Source organism: Zingiber officinale, chromosome 4B, assembly GCF_018446385.1.
Source record: "Zingiber officinale cultivar Zhangliang chromosome 4B, Zo_v1.1, whole genome shotgun sequence".
NCBI classification, from domain to species: domain Eukaryota; kingdom Viridiplantae; phylum Streptophyta; class Magnoliopsida; order Zingiberales; family Zingiberaceae; genus Zingiber; species Zingiber officinale.
Genome location: NC_055993.1, coordinates 29,091,916 through 29,112,480, shown reverse-complemented (window position 1 = coordinate 29,112,480; position 20,565 = coordinate 29,091,916). Strand labels below are relative to the sequence as shown.

The 20,565-nt window shown below is 35.6% G+C and overlaps 1 protein-coding gene across 1 annotated transcript; it reads left to right on the top strand.

Moving 5' to 3' along the window:
* Positions 1-1,893: 1,893 nt before the first annotated feature.
* LOC121974901 (GATA transcription factor 26-like) lies at positions 1,894-20,273 on the top strand. Its single transcript, XM_042526178.1, has 8 exons — positions 1,894-2,461; positions 4,757-5,119; positions 11,378-11,789; positions 11,950-12,022; positions 12,116-12,219; positions 12,296-12,479; positions 12,559-12,643; positions 19,631-20,273. The coding sequence occupies exons 1-8, from the start codon at positions 2,422-2,424 to the stop codon at positions 20,020-20,022; spliced, it is 1,653 nt and encodes a 550-aa protein (XP_042382112.1). The 5' UTR covers positions 1,894-2,421; the 3' UTR covers positions 20,023-20,273.
* The last annotated feature ends 292 nt before the right edge of the window (positions 20,274-20,565 follow it).

The following is a 20,565-nucleotide window of genomic DNA, read 5'->3' as shown; positions in this document are numbered from 1 at the left end:
AAAACATCTAACTTGTAAAATAAAGTTAGCACAGTGATAATAAGTGTAATAATTAGTTCCTATCCTTCCGGGATCAGAAACTAGTCAATGTCTTAGTTTAAGGATCCAAAATAGACCTAAACTGGATCGACGCCTACTGTTCCTTAATCGGGATGCATCTTCACTGAGTCACTCTCCTTCGGTGACTTACCTTTACTTACTAGTTTGCAGTATATTAATTAGTCTCTTGACCCACCAGGTCTTCATAACAGTTGTCATATCCGTAGACTCAACTAGACTTCTGCCAGCTGTCAGGCCCTGCGAATCTGCTGGACTTCCTACTAGATATTAGGTCAGCCATTTTATCTATCTGGTCTTCATATCAACTATCGGATCTCACGGAGCTAGTTGGATTTTAGCCTAGTGTCAGGTCCTCCATACCCATTATCTCATACACACTTGGTAAAATAATTAAATTACCAAAATACCTAATTTAACTCACTTATCATTCATCAAAATTTGAATTAGATTGTTAGTATAAATTATACTAATATATACGAGTCATTATGGATAATCCAGTTGCATAAATTTTTTAAACACTCTAGATATAATATGATAAGATAAAATTTGAACCTTTTTATCGAGAAAAAAGATTTATCTTTTCTAGATAAAGAGGTCTTCATCCTATTGCGCCCCTTGTCACAAACAACGAGATTTTCTTTAAATTTGAGACGAAACTTTTAGAAATATCAAACTACTTGATGGAAGGTGGTGTGACACATTTTATGATTTTGAATGATAGATATATACAAATTACAAATTACATCCCATCTTTGTTATATAAACTTTTTCATTCATCTAATTTTATTTTTTTTAAGAAAAAAAATACTTCAAGAGATATATAAAGATAAAGGTCAGAGGATAAATAGGATCTTATGTTTGAATTGAAGGTGTTGGATAATTTCAAATAATATTTTACTAAACAAAATATGCTGTGGATAGGTTTTATTTTTGTGAAAAAAGTAACTATATCTAGGTTTTAAATAAAAAAGGCAAAATCGATTCTTCCCTTCCTCAATTATTTTTATTCTTTTTAAAATAAAAAATGATATACTAGATTAATATTATCAGACTTACGATAAAATATAAATAGATAAAACTTTTATTATTTGTGTGTGTGTGTTTTTTTTTTTTTGCTGCTTTGGTACCTATTAGAGAGAGATAAGCTAGGTTTTTAATCTCTCTGCCCAAAACCTTGTTCTGAATGAAATGTTCTACATCTAAAAACACACTTTTATAGTTTGTTATTTATTTATTTTAATTAACTACTAAAACAACTGTTTATTGAAATGTTCTCACAATTATTTTATTTCATGGGTAAAAATCAAAATGATATTTTTTTAATTATCAAAAAGATATTTTATTTTTATTTTTTTAATGAAAAGGATGTCTTCTCCATGGTAACCATGAATATTTATCTTTTTATCTTCTAATACCGTTATTATTATTATTTTTCGTCTAAATTATGATCGGATGCTGTATTAATTATGAAATCATAATTATTATATTTTAATTGAATCTGTAATTAGCAGTTACGAAATCATAATTATTATCACTTGATTTACAATTATAATAATTACAAAATTAGTTGTTATAGTTTTATAATGATTAGAATGTAAATATTTTTTAACGTATGTATTATAACAATTATAATTTTATAATGGACTAATTGAAAATTTAAATAAAAAATAATAATAAAAAAATTACTAAAATCAAAGAGGATAAATATACATAATAAAATAGTGAAAATGAACGCCCTTTTAAGAAAAAATAAACGTATTTTTGAATTTTTTTTATATTTTATTTTATTTTATGTTATTTATATATTTGTTTGTTAAGTTTTCAGCATGCAACGTAAGGTTTAACTTTACCATTTCGTCGTTTCGTTGAGAGTCGACGGCAAAAGCAAAATAGAAGAGGAAAGGAAAAGGAAAAAGCCTCCGACCGTCTGTTCGCGTCACCTGCTCTCCTTTTCTCCCACCTTTAATTTGATCGCCCATTGGCTTCTCTCTTCGGATTTCCCATTCTCCAGTCTACTTTTCCGCCTCCCCCCTGGAATTTCCATTCCTCTTCCCATACCCTCATTTCTTCCTCCCATCTCCTTTCCCTTTCTCCTTGCGCCTTCTTGAGCTGGAGAGAAGAATTTTCGAGTCTTGTGTTGAAAAAAGGGATTTGGCTTTGCTATTACTTTCTTGCGAGAGCTTTAAGAACGTTCACTGATGTTGTTCAAGCGCTTCAACAAGATACTAAATAAAAATTCCTAAATTTAGAATATATTCTCACATAAAGAATCATTTTTTTGGGTTTCCTTCCTTTTTCCTGCCTCTTCTGTGTGGATTTCCTTTGGGAGTAACGAAGGGAAGAGGAAACGGAAGCATAGGAATGGGAAAGCGAGGACCTTGCTGCCATTGTGGAGTCACAAGTGAGCTCCTCTCTATTTTTTTTCCTCCCTTTCTCTTTGGTATCTTCGTCCCGCATCTCTGATTTTTCTTTTGTTTGTGTTGTTTTTTGGTGAATCTCTTTAAATTGTGAAACTGTGTTTCTGGACTGAGGTCTAATTGTGCGTCTCCAATCGTTGGCTTGTTGTTCTCTCCATTAAATTTCTCTTGGATTCGTTACTTTCCCGGATTGCAATGGAAAACTATTATAGATGTTCTGTGATCTATGAGGCTTCATGTTGATACTTCTGGAGTAAAATGGATTATGAGGTGTTTACTTTTTACCTTGAGCGCTTTGCATATTTTCTCTCTTTGTCCGTCTACTATGAAATTTAGTTTTGAGAGGTTCCCACAGCTTCTCAGGAGCAATCTATATCTAGCAAAAACTGTAATCCAAAAAACAGAATTATGAAGTGGCTATGTATGTTATTCAGTATGTAAGACTGGTCTGCAATAGATGCTGCAAATTTCCTGGAGATTTTATGTTTTTTTTTCCTGCTTCCTACGGCAGTCATCAAGAAAATTAGCCATCCTCTTGGAGTGACTTCATATCGTGTTTCACTTATCTATATAGCATGGAAACTTGTTGAAATCTCAGACATACAACTATGTGGACTCATACATTGTCATAGAAAAAAGTATATGGCTAAATGAAATTAGTTCCTTCATAGCACAGGCCTCATGCTGAAACTGCTACATGCTACCTATGATTGAAAAACCCAAGGACCTTGCAATGAGCAACTTTACAAAAAACATTCTGATTCAATGTATCCTAAGTGAAATTTAATTACATGCTTCTAGTCATTTTCAACCTGAACTGAATATAGAATGGCAAGGATTAAACAGGAGAGGTGGAGTTTTTTCTGGGTATTTGCTCTATTTCTTGCACACATTTTATTAAAGAGTGTGTCTCATGTTATGCTTGTCTAGAAATGCCAGTTTCTAGCTCTAGAAGGTTGTTTAGTTAAGCAATGTTTTGCTTTTTCTTCTCCATTTTGATAATTCCCCTTGATAATATAACTATAATTTGTTTTATTATCATGATCAAACATCTCAACTATTTCAGAAATTTAGTAAAAAGATAACAAGTGTCAATTGTTATCATTCATGTGTTTTTTTTCATTACCGAGGATCTTCTTTTCTTGATAGTTATTTCATACCATGCTATGGCTGCACATATAGTTCATATATGAGATATTACACACAGAAATGTAGATTATAAATCATATTCATGAAATTATAGTATATTTTCAATTCATCTATTTCTCTAAACATTATTAAAGGATCATTGAGAAAACCAGGGACTTGCCAATTTATCATTATTTTTATTACTATTGGAAAAATAGATATAGACTCAACAATTCCAGATTAGGCAGGGGACTTGTTAGTTTCAAAAGGATTTACCAAATCATGGTTTTTTTTTGTTTTATATTAAACTCTTGGGCAAAAATATCACATGTATTCCTTGCTCAAATTTTTGGTTGTTTGATGGGTAGAGTGCAATTAATTCTACCTATCTGCTTCTATCATTGAACACACATATGTTTGCCTAAGAACGAAGCACCTAGTTTGTGTTTGATGTAAGTAAAGTTGCTACATAATTAATTCAATAGAGCAGGTGGCAGCAGAAGGGGAGCCAAGCTCAAACTAGGAAACACCCATTCAATCCAATAAGAAGGCCACACATGTCACACTGCAAATTGATCATAATTGGCCCATAGTGCTCATGTGCTGACCCATGGTCACAAGGTTAACCACCTCGAGGCCTTTAAATGATAACTGAGACATTGAAAGAATGAAGGGTGATGTGGAGCTTGCTCTAACACTATTTCAAACCCAAGACTGAGCTGACGTTATAATGCCAAGAGCCCAAAGACAGTTTGGTCAAAGTTCTTCACAGGCCCTTACACTTCCTTTGAACTCCTTACAGTTCAGGTGAGCTGTGAAGGTCAACAGTAATGCGACTTGGATTACACCTTGATTAAACTCTATGGTTTGCTTTCTTGACCAGATCTTGTGTCAGACCTGTTGGCCATGTGCCAGCATGTTGTAATCCAACCATAATTGTGTTCATTCCTAAACACAACAGTCTGATCTTTGTTTCAATCTATTATCTTATGTTTTTGTCTTTCATTTTACTTTTGCTTGTTGTATAAGGAAAAAATGAATCTTGTTCCAACAAAAAAATTGCATCTTAAAGCCACTATTATTAGCAGCATTTCTAAGTAATAAAATCTGTCACTAAGCATCTTATGCTAACTGAAGCTTAATGTTGATAGGCACCCCTCTCTGGAGGAATGGACCACCTGAGAAACCAGTTTTATGCAATGCATGTGGTTCCAGGTGGAGAACCAAGGGTTCATTGACAAACTATATACCACTCCATGCTCGTGAAGTTATTGACTCTGATGAGTTAAATGGTGCAATAAAAAGAAGTATAACCTTCAAACTCAAAGAACAGAAGTTTCCGAAAATAACACAACACAAACGTAAATTGCCAAATGAATGTGACATGCAGTATTGTGATCAGAACTTCTGCAAGTTCGAGGGTGATACAAGCAATCGATCCAGTTCTGGGTCAGCTATATCAGGTTCAGACAGCTGTTTATATTTTGCCACTGATGATGCCAGCAATTTAACAGGTATTCTCTAAAGTGTTGTAAATATCATGACTGTCCTGAGTTCCTCTTCAGGCAATACATTATTACTTGATTGACTGATTAAATGCTACTTTATTCTACATTTTTGTTCCATTTCTAGCAGCATGAGTGATAAACTACAACTAACAATTTTAGATTTTACATTTCACCTTCTTGAATTTTCTTTTATCCTTACTACTGTTTAGATGTGATTCGTTCCCAGATTTGTATTGCTTGACATCCCTCACATATGGTCCATATAGCAAGGACACAATTAGCAAAGCATGTGAATGGACCAGCAGCTAGATGTTATGCTATCTATGGTGTATATGAATTATGCATTGTCTTTCATGATAACTGTGGTATTTGTGTCCTTTTATTGTTTTTTGATACTTTGATTTCAGGACCTCTTTGGATGAGTAGATCGCAAAATCACCAATGTGCTTTTCTTATGTGCAGTATTCCGCACTCTATATTCATCTTTCATGATCTTTTTTCTTCTTTACAACTCTAGGAAAGTATATACTTTTTCATGTTAGTTCTTTTCAAGCATCATGTGTTTCACTTATTGTGAAATGATTCCTTTATTCTTTTACATCCATAATCAATCATTGCTATGAGGTGTTCACTGATTTGACTTGTTATGATTTTTCCTATATAACTTCGAGAAAGGGTCCTAATTTAGTCACAATAGTTCTCGTTTAACATCAAGTCATCAACTTATTTACTTGGAATGGTTTAGCCTGTCTGTTAGTTTGTCAACCAATGATGGGTATGAGGTGTGATTATTTGTCACTATTTCTAGGGTTATCGATTTTCCTTCTGTTAAAAAGGTGTTGTTAAATTAGTCAAGGAAAGATTCAAAGATCCTTTGAGTGATAATTGTTAGGACCAAATGACTGACCTAAAGAGGGGTGAATAATGAATGTTACTGATTGCTTATAAGCACTTGCTGAAATGTTAGCTCTGGTTGTTCATACAAAACACAATGTAAATAAAAGGAAAACACAAGCAAACCTAATAATACATTGATGTAATGTGGTTCGGTGGTCTTGATGCCTACTACACGACCTATCAACCATTCAGGTGGATCACCAAATAGCCACTACACTTTCTCCTTCATGAAATTCTTTTGAAGATAGAAAAACCTCTTACAAATCACTTGGGAGTTTTTCAAGTGAGCATAATAGAAAGTTAAAAGAAGGATTTAGAGAGCTCAAAATTCACTTAGAATATTATGGGAAAAGCTAGCCTCCAATTCTCCATCTGTTTCTCCCTTTATAGTTTTTTTTAGTATATTACCATCCAACAACCGACTGAAATTTTTTTATCAAATGATCGTTCTAATGTTGCTGGTAGCATATCAATAGTTGTCACTTTATCAACGACTTCACGCTGGCACAATAGTAGTAGTCGATTGGAATTTGTAATCAGTTAATTGATCCATGAGTTATCCACTTAATAGTTCTCTTTATCAACGACTTTGCGCTGGCACAATAGTAGTTGTCGATTAGAATTTGTAATCAGTCAATTGATCCATGAGTAATCCACTTATCGATCGACTCTGCCATGAGGAATCAGGAAAGTCATTTTCGTCATTAGGTGATCACCCTGAGTCGACTGCATTAGTCGACTGATAACCAATATAAGTTGAGCAGTCAACTACATTTCTATGAACCGATTAAAGCTCCAAAATTTCCTCATTTAGGATTTAAAATTTGGAGTTTCATCAATCCATAGATCTAGTCCATTAGTCAGTTAGACCAATAACTATGAACAAAATCACTTTTTTTTTTTATTGTTGAGTCCACGACACAACCATTAGACTAGCATGTGTTAGCCTATGTTGAGATCTTACCCTTGTCCTAGTACATTCTTTCAACACTTAACTCTTATGGAGTAATATATGCCTCGAAGTCATCTTCTAACCTTTTTGGCCCCACGTCCTTTGAATGCACTTGAACCCTCTACTCCTCTCCGTGCTATCCTTCACATATTTGCCTTTGAAGTTTGCTTCCTTCGCTCCTCTTCAATGCTCCTTATCCTTCGAATGCTCTACGCTATCCTTCACTAATTTCCAGGGATCTTGAGCCATCAGATGTCCATCAACCTTGGTTGCGCCAAGTCATCTTCATATGTATTCATCTAAGTCATGCAAGACTCAAATCCACATATCAAAACCAATACAATCCTAACTTAAACTCTTTACCCACACATTAAACTTATGTTCCGAATCATCAAGGTCGGTGATCCTGTCTGAAAATTGAAGAGATGGTGCGCTGGTAACGGTGGCTTGGTTGTTGACTAGGAGAGAACTCTTTACTCCGAGGAGAGGTTTCCCTTAGACCCTACGCGCACTTAATTTTTCAAATTTTATCAAATTTTAAATCTTTAAAAGATCTACTTACCTTTCTTACCATATATGCCTCCTCGTTATTACTTATGGATGAGTAGATGATTTGGATGATGATTTTGGTGTAGTATCTTCTTCCATTTGTCCTTTTTTACTACGGGAGCAACTCCCTTTGATCTATGAGTCTCTAGGTCTTCTTCTAAACCTACAAATCTTGTTTCATGTAATGCCATAGTTAAATCAAAGTTATCCAAACTACATAGAATCCTTGATATATAAAAAGAATCTATCATGGGCATCCATTGTAAAGTTCTTGGAAAGTCATTGATAACACTTCTAAGCTTGTTAAGATTGGAAATTGTTTCTCCAATGCTCATCAAATTGTTTATTAATTCCTTGATCCGTACATGAAGACTTGCTACCTTCTCCCCTTTCTCCAACTTTAGGTTGTTGATTTGTGATTTTAGGAGGTCTCTTCTTGTCGATTTTGCCTTTGTGCCTTCATGAATTTCTACCAACCTATCCCATAACTCCTTTTCACACTCATATCTTTCAACTGGGTTGATTTAATGAGTAGGGATCATGCTCAATGGATGATGTTCGACTTTTGAATTTACCATGTACTACTCCCTTTGCTTCTTGATCTATTTACTATCTTCTAATTCTTCCCTCTTTTTGTCCATAGGTATTTTCAAAACCATACATCATGATTAGCAACATACCAAAATCTGTTTTAAAAAAATATCTCTATTCTTCTCATCCACATAGAAAATTTGCCTTCGAACTTAGGTGGATGAATGTTGGAACTAGGCATCTTTTCTTTGTGCTTTCTTGACGATTAGTCTGATGAAAAGCTCCTTGGCTCTAATATTAATTGTTAAGACCAGATGAAATGTTAGTTAACAAATACTTGCTGAAATCCTAGCTCGATTAATTCATACAAAACACAACAGAAATAAAAGAAAAACATGAGCAAACCAATAATACAATGATGTGACGTGGTTCGGCAACCTTAGATCCTACTCCACAACCTATCAATTCTAGGTGCAACACCCTAAATAGTTACTATACATTCTCCTTCTCAGAAATGACTCCTTCCACACAGACACTGTAAATGCATGATTAGTGGACTCACTAGTCAACTCACCCACAAACAAAATCATTTGGTTTGCAAGTTGATTGCCCCTAGTCGATGGCATCAGCTGATTGTCAACTGATTGATAACCAATATTAGGTGACTAGTATTACCACGAACCATTGAACTAGTTGTACTCCAAAATATTCTCATTTGGGGTTTGGAGTTTCACAGGGCATCACTTCTATTCGATCACCGAGTCCACAACTCAGTTATTAAGGGTATAGTACTAATTGATTGGTACACCGACTCTAATCATTTCTAAGGTGAACTTCGCATATGTTGGCATCCTTCCCTTTATCAAGTACATTCTTCAACGCTCAACTCCTCCATAGTTATACTTATCTTGAAGTCATCTTCCAATAGGCCCCACATTCTTTGGATGCATTCGTGCACTCAGCTTCTCTAGATGCCATCCTTCGTGCCTTTGCATTTGAAGTCCACTTCACTGGCTCCTTTCTAATGCTCCTTCTCCAATAGTCCTTTAGATGCTCTACGCCATGCCCCCACGGACTAACACAGTTGGTACATGCACATGGTGTTGTTGCAATAGGTCATGGGGTCAGTTTCTAGCATGTGCAAAATGCATTGTGGGACTTGACCCCTCATGCAAAGGGTCATTGTGTTGGGCAAAGTCCCCTGTGATTTACTTTCCTTCTAGATCGCATGGGGCAATCTTGGAGGGCCTTCGGGTGAGGATTATCACCTTTCGCTGCATTAGATGCTCTACACCATCCTTTACCGATATCCACGGGCCTAAAGCAATCAAATGCCCATTAACCTTGGCCGCACCAAGTCATCTCCATGAGTATTCTTCCAAGTCTCACAAAACTCAAATACTCACTTTAAAACCAAGGCAATCCTAAACTCTTTGCATGCACATTAAAACCTATGATTGTTCCCCATCACCAAGAAGGCCAATTGCACTTAATAATAACATGGTGGTGTAAAATTTTTGTTCCAATGATTAATTATAATTTTAGAAAGATGTATAATATAATGAATCCCTTCCCCTGCCTGCCGTCTACATCCTTTCATGATGTTTGTTGGAAAGATTAATGAGTTTTGTTTATCATATTTTTTGTGTTATTTTAAAATATGAATTCTGCAAGATAAATGAACAGTGATAATTTTTATTTAATTAAATAGATCCTATTCTTGTCATTTGTGAGTTGTCACCAAAAACTTGTTACACACCGCAAGTGTACGGTTACATCGTCAGTAATACAAAGAATATCGAATCCACAGGGACTGGTTATAACCACTAAAGATGTCTCAAAGCGGGTTAGCTAAACAATCGAATCAAAAGATTATATGATCTAAAAAACAATTAAAGAATAGAAGTAAAGGTCAAATTCAGAGACTTAGTTTTGTTAAGGTTCTAGGAGATTTGGTTTCTTTGTGATACTCATTAATGTGAAACGATCTACCAATCCTATCCTCAATTGAAATGTATTTGTAAGAAGTCACCGGTTATTTCCCGTAGAAAACACCGGTCAAAGACTCTTATCTAAACCTTAAGCAATCAAATAGTTATGATCCCTATGAAGCCCGTTTAATGGGGCAACCTTGTCACGACGCTCCGCGGTCATACAACATAGAAACGCATCACTAATCAATTCACATTGAGATATAGAATTCAGCACATCAATCCATCCGACTTCTTTGTAGGTTCTTGCTTCACCCCTCAAAGTAATCCCTTAAATGTCCGTTTAACGGTTACGTCATCAGTAATAAAAATATATCGTATCCATAGAGACTGTTGATTAAGCACTAGTTAACTTCGCACGGTGAATTATCTAGACAATCGAAAGGTGATTAACAAATGCTAGGAAAAGAAATAGAAGAGAAAAGAGAGAGAGTAGAGAGAGAGAGAATGAGCGTAGTGATGATAGATTATAGGATTTTGGTTTCCTTGTAATGTTAGGTGATGTTACGTAGATTGCTTAGTTCCTATCCTCTATATTCATGCTCTTGTAGGAAGTTAGATTCATTACCGACTCTCCCCTGTGTGGTCTTATGCTACTAAATGGAAATGAATCCTATGAAGTCCGTTTAATGGGGCAGCCCTGTCACGACGCCCTGCGGTTATACAACATAGAAATACATTAACACACAATAACATAGAGATAGAAATAGTGATTATGCCCGATCCCCTACTTCCTTGTGGAAATTTGCTTCTCCTTTCAATGCGATACCCTAAACGTCTGTTTAATGAGGCAGCCCTGTCACGACGTCCCGCGGTCATACGATCTAGGGTATCCCCTCTATGGGATTAACAATTCTACACAACCATTTGATAAAACATGCAAAAGATATAAACAAGATTCACACACACTTTACATCAAACATGAACAAGACATCAACAAGTCATTGAATAGAAATATGGCAAATCTACATAGTTTTATATCACCATCACATCACAAATACTTCCTACATCCTAGATCTAGAGATCTACTCCATTGCTAAGGAAGAACAACCCCAAAACATAAAGTAAAGCATACATACAACCCTAGATTTGAGAAGAAGGGGAAGAAGAGATATTTGCCAATGATTCCGATGTCTTGGGGATGCCTCCTTGCTCCGGAGATGGACGGATCTTGGGTTTGGGACTTCGTCCCTCTCCTTGGGAAAAGGGTTCTACATAGTTTCCATATGCTTGAAATTGATCGTAATGGTTTTGCTTATGGAGCTCCTTGTTAATGTAATATTAGGCTCTAAAATATCAGCTCAATCTGTGCACATAGTTATTTAAGTTCAACTGCTCTTTCAGGTTCGGTGCAGTCAAATATTTGTGATTCTTTAGTGCCTTCTAAGAAGACATTTGTTACTCGCCCCAAACTTTCTGTTGAAAAACTGACAAAAGAATTATATTCCATATGGAATGAACAACAAGCATCTAATCTGTCCAGAACCTCAGAAGATGATCTACTTTACAGCAGCATTACCCCTCTCGGTTCTTTTGAGATTGGGTATGGAAGTGTACTCATTAAAAATACAAATTCAAAAACAATAGATGATGAATCAGAAGCTAGCTCATTTCCAGTGGATAAATCATTCTTTACCAATGAGGCTTATTCAGATTCAGCTTTTCTTCCCATAGATACTAAAACCAAAGGAATTGTCACTCCTGGTGCTGACACAGTGAAGTCCACGTTACAAATGGTCCATGCGAATGCTAAAAGGTACCTTCTTGCATTTGTAAAAGAAAAGCATGTGTTTTTATCTCCAGTCCATGCTCCTCAGGCTTGACCTCTTTGAAAAGCTACTCTTCAATGAACTCTTGGATCTTGGACCATAATATCATTTGCGGTTTAACATTCATGTTTTGCCTATTTTGTGCAGAGCTAAAGTGATGTATAATAAGTTTGTTTCCTTGAAAGATAGAGATTCTCCCCTAATCTATACAGATTTAAATGTAAGGATATAATTTTATAATGGTAAATCAGTGCTTTACAGAATGATATTTGTTTGTAGTGTAATAAATCTTATTGGCCATTTTACCTTGTAGTTTTTTATCAACTCTGAGGGTTTCATGAAATACTTAACACACGAGGAACAAAAACAGTTGATGAAGTACCTACCATCTACAGACATTGGCAAAACTCCTGAAAGGTTGGTTCCATTTTTAGCTTTATTCATTGAGGTTAAGTTTCTATCAAGTTCTGATACTACCTTGTTGATATGGCAGTCTCAATAGCATGTTTACTAGTCCCCAATTCTTAGCGACACTATCTTGCTTCCAGCAATTGCTTCAAGAAGGCATTTTGGATCTCTCCTTCGCTGGAGCCACTGCCGAAGAGTGTAAGATATTGAGGAGGCTGCTATTACAAAACTCCACCAATCGGTGGTTGGAGAGCTATCAAAAAATAAAGGTAAAAGGAATATTTTTTTTGAGAAACAAAATGTTGACAATTCATCTCCCCACTGACAAATAATGATTCATTGCTGTAGGATGCAGTGTTAAAAAAGATAAATGGAGGACATGACACATCAGCCACTAAAAGGAAGCATGACAAGCAGAACCAGAATCATTCAGGTTCAGTTTTATGCGTCTACTAAAAGTAAACTGTGTAATATTTTTCTTTTAGTGAAGGGAAGGCCAATTGCCTACCCACCAATATTTTAAAATAGGAGAAATAAAGAGAGACATATGACTATGCACAATTTTATAGCTAGCATGAAATTAGTTACGCACACCAAATAGGGGATACAATCATTATACATTTACTTACATCAAATAAAGAATATCTGTTAATCATATAACAACAACAATCAAACTTTTATCTCATTAAGTGGGATCGGCTACATGGATCTTCTTATGTTACCGAGCTTGATTCCCTACTATATTATCATCTATATTTAAATTTAAATAAATTTTATCTTGTTTTATCGTTACTATTCAAATCTTTTTTTGATCTTCCTCTTCCTATATTAATGTGCATATTTGTCATGCTCTCTTATCACCTAATTGGGACATTTATTGGATGCCTAAGTACACTTAGAGTTTTCTTTCAATTGACACAACCTCAACTTTCTCTTTAATGTCCTAGTTTCTTTTCCTATCCATCCTCATATGCTTGCACATCTACTTTAACATTCTCATCTCTGCGATTCTCATCTTTTGCCAATGTATTTGCTTCATAACCCAACATTCAGCTCATAACATAGTATATCTAACAATTGTTTTGTAATTTTATTTTAAGTTTTAGAAGTACCTAACAATTACAAAGAACATATGGACTCTCTTCCATTTTAACCATTCTGTTTGTATCCTATGTAAACATCTCTATCAATCCCTCCATCCTTTTACAAAAACCATTTCGATCAACTTTATTTTTTTGCTAAAATGATCCTAAATACTTAAAACTATCATTTACAAGGAACTCATTATTTCTTAACTTAACAATTGTGTTGTTATGTCTAATACTACTAAACTTAAACTTCCATATATATTGTCTTTACTCTATTAAGTTTAAAGCCTTTCTTTGCTTCCCGTGATGTTCACCAAAATTTAATTTAGTATTTACTACCTTACAGGTCTCATCGACCAAAACAATATCTGTAAACAACTTGCACTATGGTAACGTATTTTGGACATGTCTAGTAGCTCATCCTTGACTAGTGTAAAAAGGCGTGGGCTTAGAGTTGATGCTTAGTGAAACTCTATCTTTATAGAAAATGCTTCAATTAATCCGTTCGGGGCCTTCACTTTTTTCATTTCATCCTCGTATATATTCTTAAATTTTTTCAATAAACGCAACGTTAACATCTTTTTTTTCAAGATTTTTCTATTTAATTTTTCTCAGAACTTTGTCTTAAGTTTTTTTTAAGTAATAAATACGACTTATTAAGTCTTCTTTTCTTGTACTTTTCAATTAATTGTAAAAGAAGATGTATATTTTTCTTGCATGAATCCAAATTGCTTTTCAATCTCTTTGGTCTCCTTTCAGAATATTTTTTTTTCAATCACTCTTTTTCAAAATTTTATGGTATGACTCATTAGCTTAATACTTCTATAATTCGTATAATTTTGCATGCCTCATGCTTTTTTATAAGGGAATTAGTTATCCTCTATTAATTAGACATTTTCTTTGTTTTTAATATTAGATTAAATAATTATAAGTCATTTAATATCCTACTTTCTTAGGTACTTTTTCTATCTCTATTAGAATATTATTCGGTCCAACTGCTTCGAGAAGTAACCTCGGGAGAACTTGTTGAACCGATTGTGCCACAAGAGCGGGGATTCAATAGCAAATTCGTCTTTCATTTTCTTTTCTTTGATCGTACTTATCTACAATCATTAGCATTACGAAAAATAGAAAATAGGAACAACACAGTAAGACAAGCACACAACACTAACCCCTAGGTTCCTGCTCTATAGCCTGGAGTCCTACTATAAGCATCATTACTTTTCTCCTTATCGAACACCTTTCAGAGCTAAAAAAATCTCTTACAAAGTATAAAGTTCTCTTCTTACAACAATACAACCAAATATTAGAAATGCAAATATATACAATAATAATGGTGCAACAAATAAAGATTGCAAGAACTTGATCGTCTGATCGTTACAGAGATTCTTTTGGAATGCTCTCTAACAACCTTGGAATGCAATAACACTCACTCTAGAACCACCCTGAACGAATCTCCCAAAGACCTCTATGTTTTGAGACGTGCAACCCATAAAATTTTATCTTCATTACCATCAGTGGACTACTATGATTGATATGACTGATCTAGTAGGAAATGACAAGCTCACATCTTTAGGATCCTTATTAATCACTTCCTGAAATAACCATCAGTCGACTCGACTGTGTATTAAGAAGCCAACTTTTGAACCATCTGTTCATTCTAGGAAAATATCAATCGACTCCAACAGTTGGCTGAACACTTTTCTGTTTGATCCTGAATTATTTCAATTGACTTCCCAAGTCGACTTATAAACTCTCTATTCAATCTACGAAGCCATCAGTTAGTTGACTACCCAAGTCGACTCAATAATCTTCTATTCGTTTTAGATTAACATAGTGTTTTCTGTATGAAAATATCATTAGTCTACCTTAGTTGACTAATTGACCTTTTATTCGTGTTTAGGTGGAAAGCACTATTCATGATGGAAACTCTGTTCATTCAGTCGATTCATGAAATCCACTAAAGGCACTCTTCATGTTGAACATACCATTCACATCGAATTCTCTCATGCTAAGAGATCTCTGTCTCTAGGACTTCATCGGATGCTTAGTATAGGTCGACCTCGACTTACTAGGATTTCATCCTTTCTTAGTATTGAGTTGACCTTAACCAACTAGAACTTTACCTATTTCCCCGCCTCGGGTCACCCTTGACCTGCCATTGCTAGAACTTCTATTGCCTAAAATTCTCTTCTTTAGGGCCAAACATTTAGTCATCGTTGACCTGTCAGGATTTCATCCTTTGCTAAGCATCTAGTCTTTCATGACTTGCCTGAACTTCCATCACATGTTTGGCATCCACTCCTTTATGACCTATAAGGACTTACCTTTATATGCCCGATATCCAATCCTCCATGACATGTTAGGACTTTAACTCACATGCTTAACATTCAGTCCTTCATGATCACATACTTGATATTCGATCCTCGATGACCTACAAGATTTCCCTTTACATGCCTAACATCTAGTTACCCTTAACATTTTAGGACTTTCGTCGCCAACATCTATTAGACTTTAATTACCCCTGTTTAGTCAACTGTGACAAAGTTGGACTTCTATCTATTAAGCATTAAGTTAGCCTTGACCAGTGGTCAATTGCACCAATAAAGCTAGTGGGTGGTGAGTGTGTGGGGTCGGTTAGGGGATACGCAACAACTGGATGATGATTGGCGGTCACCTCTAGAGCCACTCGGGCGGCCTTCTACTGAGTTTGTGGACAGGGTGTATAAGCCGCCAGGGAGGAGGCAAGGGGCCTCGGGGCGAGGAGGTAGAGCGCAGAGAACCAAACGGAGCAAGGTAGCGGGCGCCTCGCTTGATGTCCCCCTCTTCCACTTTGGGATGGTCTTGGCTACGAGACGCAACCTGAAGTGGTTCCATAATTGGTTGTGTAGAAGGCAAGCTACATCACATCTGGCAAAGTGTCTCCACAATAAGGGGAAAGGACAAATGTCTTCGATAACATCTAGGTCTGGTAAGGAAGGAAGCTCCTCTACCCAAGTAGTAGAAAATTAAAAGGGGGCCGAGGGGCAAAGATGGAAAAATAGGTTCTTCCACCCTTTGTAAAAGTAGACATGCCGTCCAAGAATTGGCAGTCTGGTCTAGCCATTAAACACCTCAAGTTTGACCATCTTTAGCCACTATAGGGAGTGATAGGCAGTAGGGGTAAGGGAAAGCTTGAGAGACCGAAACACTACGACTACCCCTGCTAAAATACAGAAGTTAGGGGCAAATTCGTTTAAAGAGACTCAAAAATAGGAGAAAAGATCACAGTAGAAGGAAGAGGTTGACAAGCGAAGATCGCTCTCAAATTGACCCACAAAGAAAGTCGACGTCGGGAGTAGGGTGATGACAGTCAATAGGGTCGGGAAGGATTAGATGAACACCCTTTAAGATGTAATCGTCATGGGGGATGATGAAATTGTGGGAAAGGGACAAGAGGATGACAAATGCTGTGAAGTCATCAAATGGTGTCACTAGGAGCACTACTTGCTTAAGATTTAAATAAGGAAGGCTTAGGAAAGCAAGGTAGGCCATACGGGGCCCCTCTTATTGCACAGGCATTCGAAGTTGTTCACTGAGCATTCCCAAGTCCCAAACATAAAGCAACACTCAAACTTTCTCGAATCAGACTTCATTCAACTTCACTCCTTAGTTGATTAAAAGGAGAGATTCGTGATACTCGAGGATAATATCCCTAGCCACATGACAACCAGTCAGTTGCGGTAGGAGAAGGCTATAGCAGAAGTAGGGTTAGCCCAAGCAAGCTATAAATAGGGAAGGTCGTAGCCGGAGAAGGCAAAAGCAGGGGCAAACCATAGCAGGGCATGGTCTTCCCTAGTTAATCCTATCCATGGACACACCCCTCAGACAGTGGTCTATACTCCTAGGTATCGTTATCTCCACCGCCCAAGGTGGAAAAATAACAGGTAAATTCCTTAGTTGGTAAGAGGATCTTTTTCTTCTTCCCTCATTCCCCTTCTATAATCTTTGTATTTTCATATCTTCTTACACCCACTTACCATCGCTAGTCACTAACATAAGCATCGAAGGGGCTTTGCCAGACACTTCCGACACCCTCTAACAAGTGTTACTCTGTCCAGGTCGACCGGGGTGTTAGCGAGAGGCTTTGTCAGCTACAACCAACAAGGAGTAGATTTTTGCAACTTTAGTTGTTAACTTTTCTTCGAGAATAATCTTGCAATTTTCATAAATTTTTCTATTTTTCTTCCCGACCCTAAGAAAGTCAATTTATGTCTTATTGTTCCTTCTTTTGAATATAATCAGTTTTTTTTTTAAATGTATTAGTTATTATAAGACGACCCCACCTAGTAGCATAATACTTGGATGTTGTTGGTTGTTATTGTATTACTTATTATCACTTCATATGCTATCGTGAAATCCAACAAAACTTTTCTTCATTTCTTATTCCAAAACCATAGCCTCCATCCACCCTATCAAATTCCTCATTCTTACTCTACATGCCTATTTTGATCTCTTACTATTAAAATTATCTCGTTTGTTGAAATTTGTTTGTACCATCTCTTCTAGGCCTTCCCTACTCTTACTTAAGGTGGATATATATTAATTACATTAATGATTTTTTTTACTACCTTATTTTGAGAGCTATAATGGTATATTCCTTCTTAACTATTATTACTTCGTCTCTTAACAAACTAACTATAATAATACCTATTGTATTTCTTGTGTACCATAATTTAAAATCGTGAGATATCTATCATCTTTGTTTTCTCCCCTACATATTTTGTTTTTTATAAATACAAAATATTAATTCTTCTCTTAATCATCGTAGCTAACATAGGGCATGAGAATTCTTATATATTTAACGTTACACTTAAGTTCTCATGGAGATGTAATCAGAAACAATCTAGTATTTATACAATAGTTTAATGAATTCATACATAATATTTGCTTAGGCTGGCTAGCAACCCAACACAAGCCCTCCTTTATCCGAGCTTAGTTTGACCATAGTGGAGTTTATTCGTCATTGGCGGAATTTCTCTTATTTTTAAAAATTAATAATTTAATCTATTTGGGGTAGCATATACTGTTGGAAAGTTGCTTATGAAGGGGAGCTTTGACGCAATGATAAACTTATTGTCGTGTGATCTAGAGGTCGTTCGAGTCTCAGCAATAGCCTCTTGCAAAGCAAGGTAAGGCTGCGTACAATAAATACTTCCCCGAAACCCCGCATTGACGGGAGTTTTGTGCATCGAGCTACCCTTTTATATGCTGTTAGAACTTGAAAGATTCTCATGGTTGTGTACGATTAGCAATATAGATCATAGTTTTGGTAACCGTGCAAAAGTTAATATACTAGATATGAGAAAATTGATATAGATGGGTTAAAGTAGATAGTGGAAGCCCCTATATATCATAAAAAGATATAAAAGATTAAGAGCATAAGACATGTTCAAAGATCATTGAGGTATTTTATAGTTAAGACAAGTTGCATCAGTTAGATTTATTCTTCTCAAGTGGAAAAATAGGAGGGTAGGAAAGAGGAAGAAAAGGAACACAAGAATAGATTCATGACCTGAGCAAGTTGTACACTAAGTAAAAGAAGAGCCTTATTGGGTATGTAGACAAAAGTAGAAGTGAAAAGAAAGGGAAAAAAATTTGACAACTTTAAGAGAACAAAATTAAATTTCATTCATCAATTCCTCAATTTTATTATTGGAAACTTAAGCAAAAGTGGAGGAAAGTGATGTTTGTGTCTCTATAGTCTCTGGCTTGCAGATCCTTGGATGGAAGTGGAATATAGAAAGATGTGATTCCTTTTCATTTTGTGCACCCTTCTTTTGGACATTTGTCTTCCTCTCCTACGTCCTTCCAATCAATCAAGAGTTGAACTGATACTTAACATGATTAAAAGAATAGTTGCATGATTTATGATTGTTGCTGATATGATCTTTGCATCATTCTTAATGAAGGGATTAATTTTTCTTTTTAATTTTAATGTTTCTGCTCTAATAGGTTTTGGGGTCAATTTCCAACGTATAGAAAATCTTTTGTTGGGTGTCTGCCTTCCCCAACAAAGGAATACTGTGTTAGGAATACTGTGTTAGGAAAAAATGCCCCCCTTGATTTATCTATATCTTATCATGAGGCCGGCGATACTAAGCCGTTTGGGGTGAACGATATCACCTTAATAAAAGGATTAATTCAATGTAGCAATGTCATACAATTGTAACATAGGATTTTTTTTTTTTTGTTTTTTTTTTGTTATGTTCCTCCATTGAGATTGTTAGTTCTGAACTAAATAATGAGCTTGTTTATCCTACTACTGTTAATGGTCGTGTCTCTAATTCCAGATCTGAAAAGGACCATGAGAAGCCCCAAAAGAGTCTGCAGACCAGGGGGCATGAATCCTCCTTCAAAATGCTCAACTATGTTTGGTTCCAGTATAATCAACCAAATAACTGATGAGTCAGAAAACTTTGCAGACAATGACGTGGCTTGCTTCAGTCCTAAAACACTTGATTCAGGTCTGTCTGATAAGAGCAACACCATGCAGTCTTTTATGCAGTTCATTTCTGACAGCTCCGAAGGTGACTTGATTCCGGATTTACCTACAAGCACATCATTTCCAGAAGCAGAATTGTACCATCCATGGAAGAAGAAACCAAACCCAAATGGATCGCTAGCTGCAAGTGTAGTTGACATCCCTGACAAACCGACTTCAAGTTTCAGCAACAAAGTCTGAAATCAATAAACCTTGTGTAGCAAAATCACTCGTTTCTCTTTGAACATAATCGAAGAACTTTTCATGAATGATGGTTGTTAACATCCTGTCTTGGTTTTCCTAAAGAATATGTGGTTTAACTGATTTTGAGAATGCTGAAAAACAAGTCTGAATGGCAAGACACTTCTATTTCTTGTATAGCCTGGCAACATAAGTGTAATATACCTCAGGAGAGAAGTTTGTATTTTGTATAGACAGGTGTGTTGGAATTCTATAGGGTTGCTGTAGGAGTTATACACAAAGCTCTTTTGATGCTTAAGGCAAGATGGTGTTATGAACATAATAAAATGGTAATGAAGAAGTATGTATTTGTTGGATTGGTCATGTAAGATAAGATAATTAAATAATAAATATTATTTGAGAAATAATTTTATTAATTTTTTTTGGGAATTTTATTTTATTTTATTATTTAAACAGAGTTTGTATAACACGTTTAAGGGGATGAATATGTTAGGCACAGAAAAAGCCTCTTGTGATTATAACTATCAAGTGAGAGTTAATTAA

Coding starts and splice junctions, on each gene's coding strand:
- LOC121974901 (XM_042526178.1), top strand. CDS start 2,422: ATGGGAAAGCGAGGACCTTGCTGCCATTGTGGAGTCACAA. Junction 11,790..11,949: donor GTCCATGCGAATGCTAAAAG/GTACCTTCTTGC, acceptor TATTTTGTGCAG/AGCTAAAGTGATGTATAATA. Junction 12,644..19,630: donor GCAGAACCAGAATCATTCAG/GTTCAGTTTTAT, acceptor CTCTAATTCCAG/ATCTGAAAAGGACCATGAGA.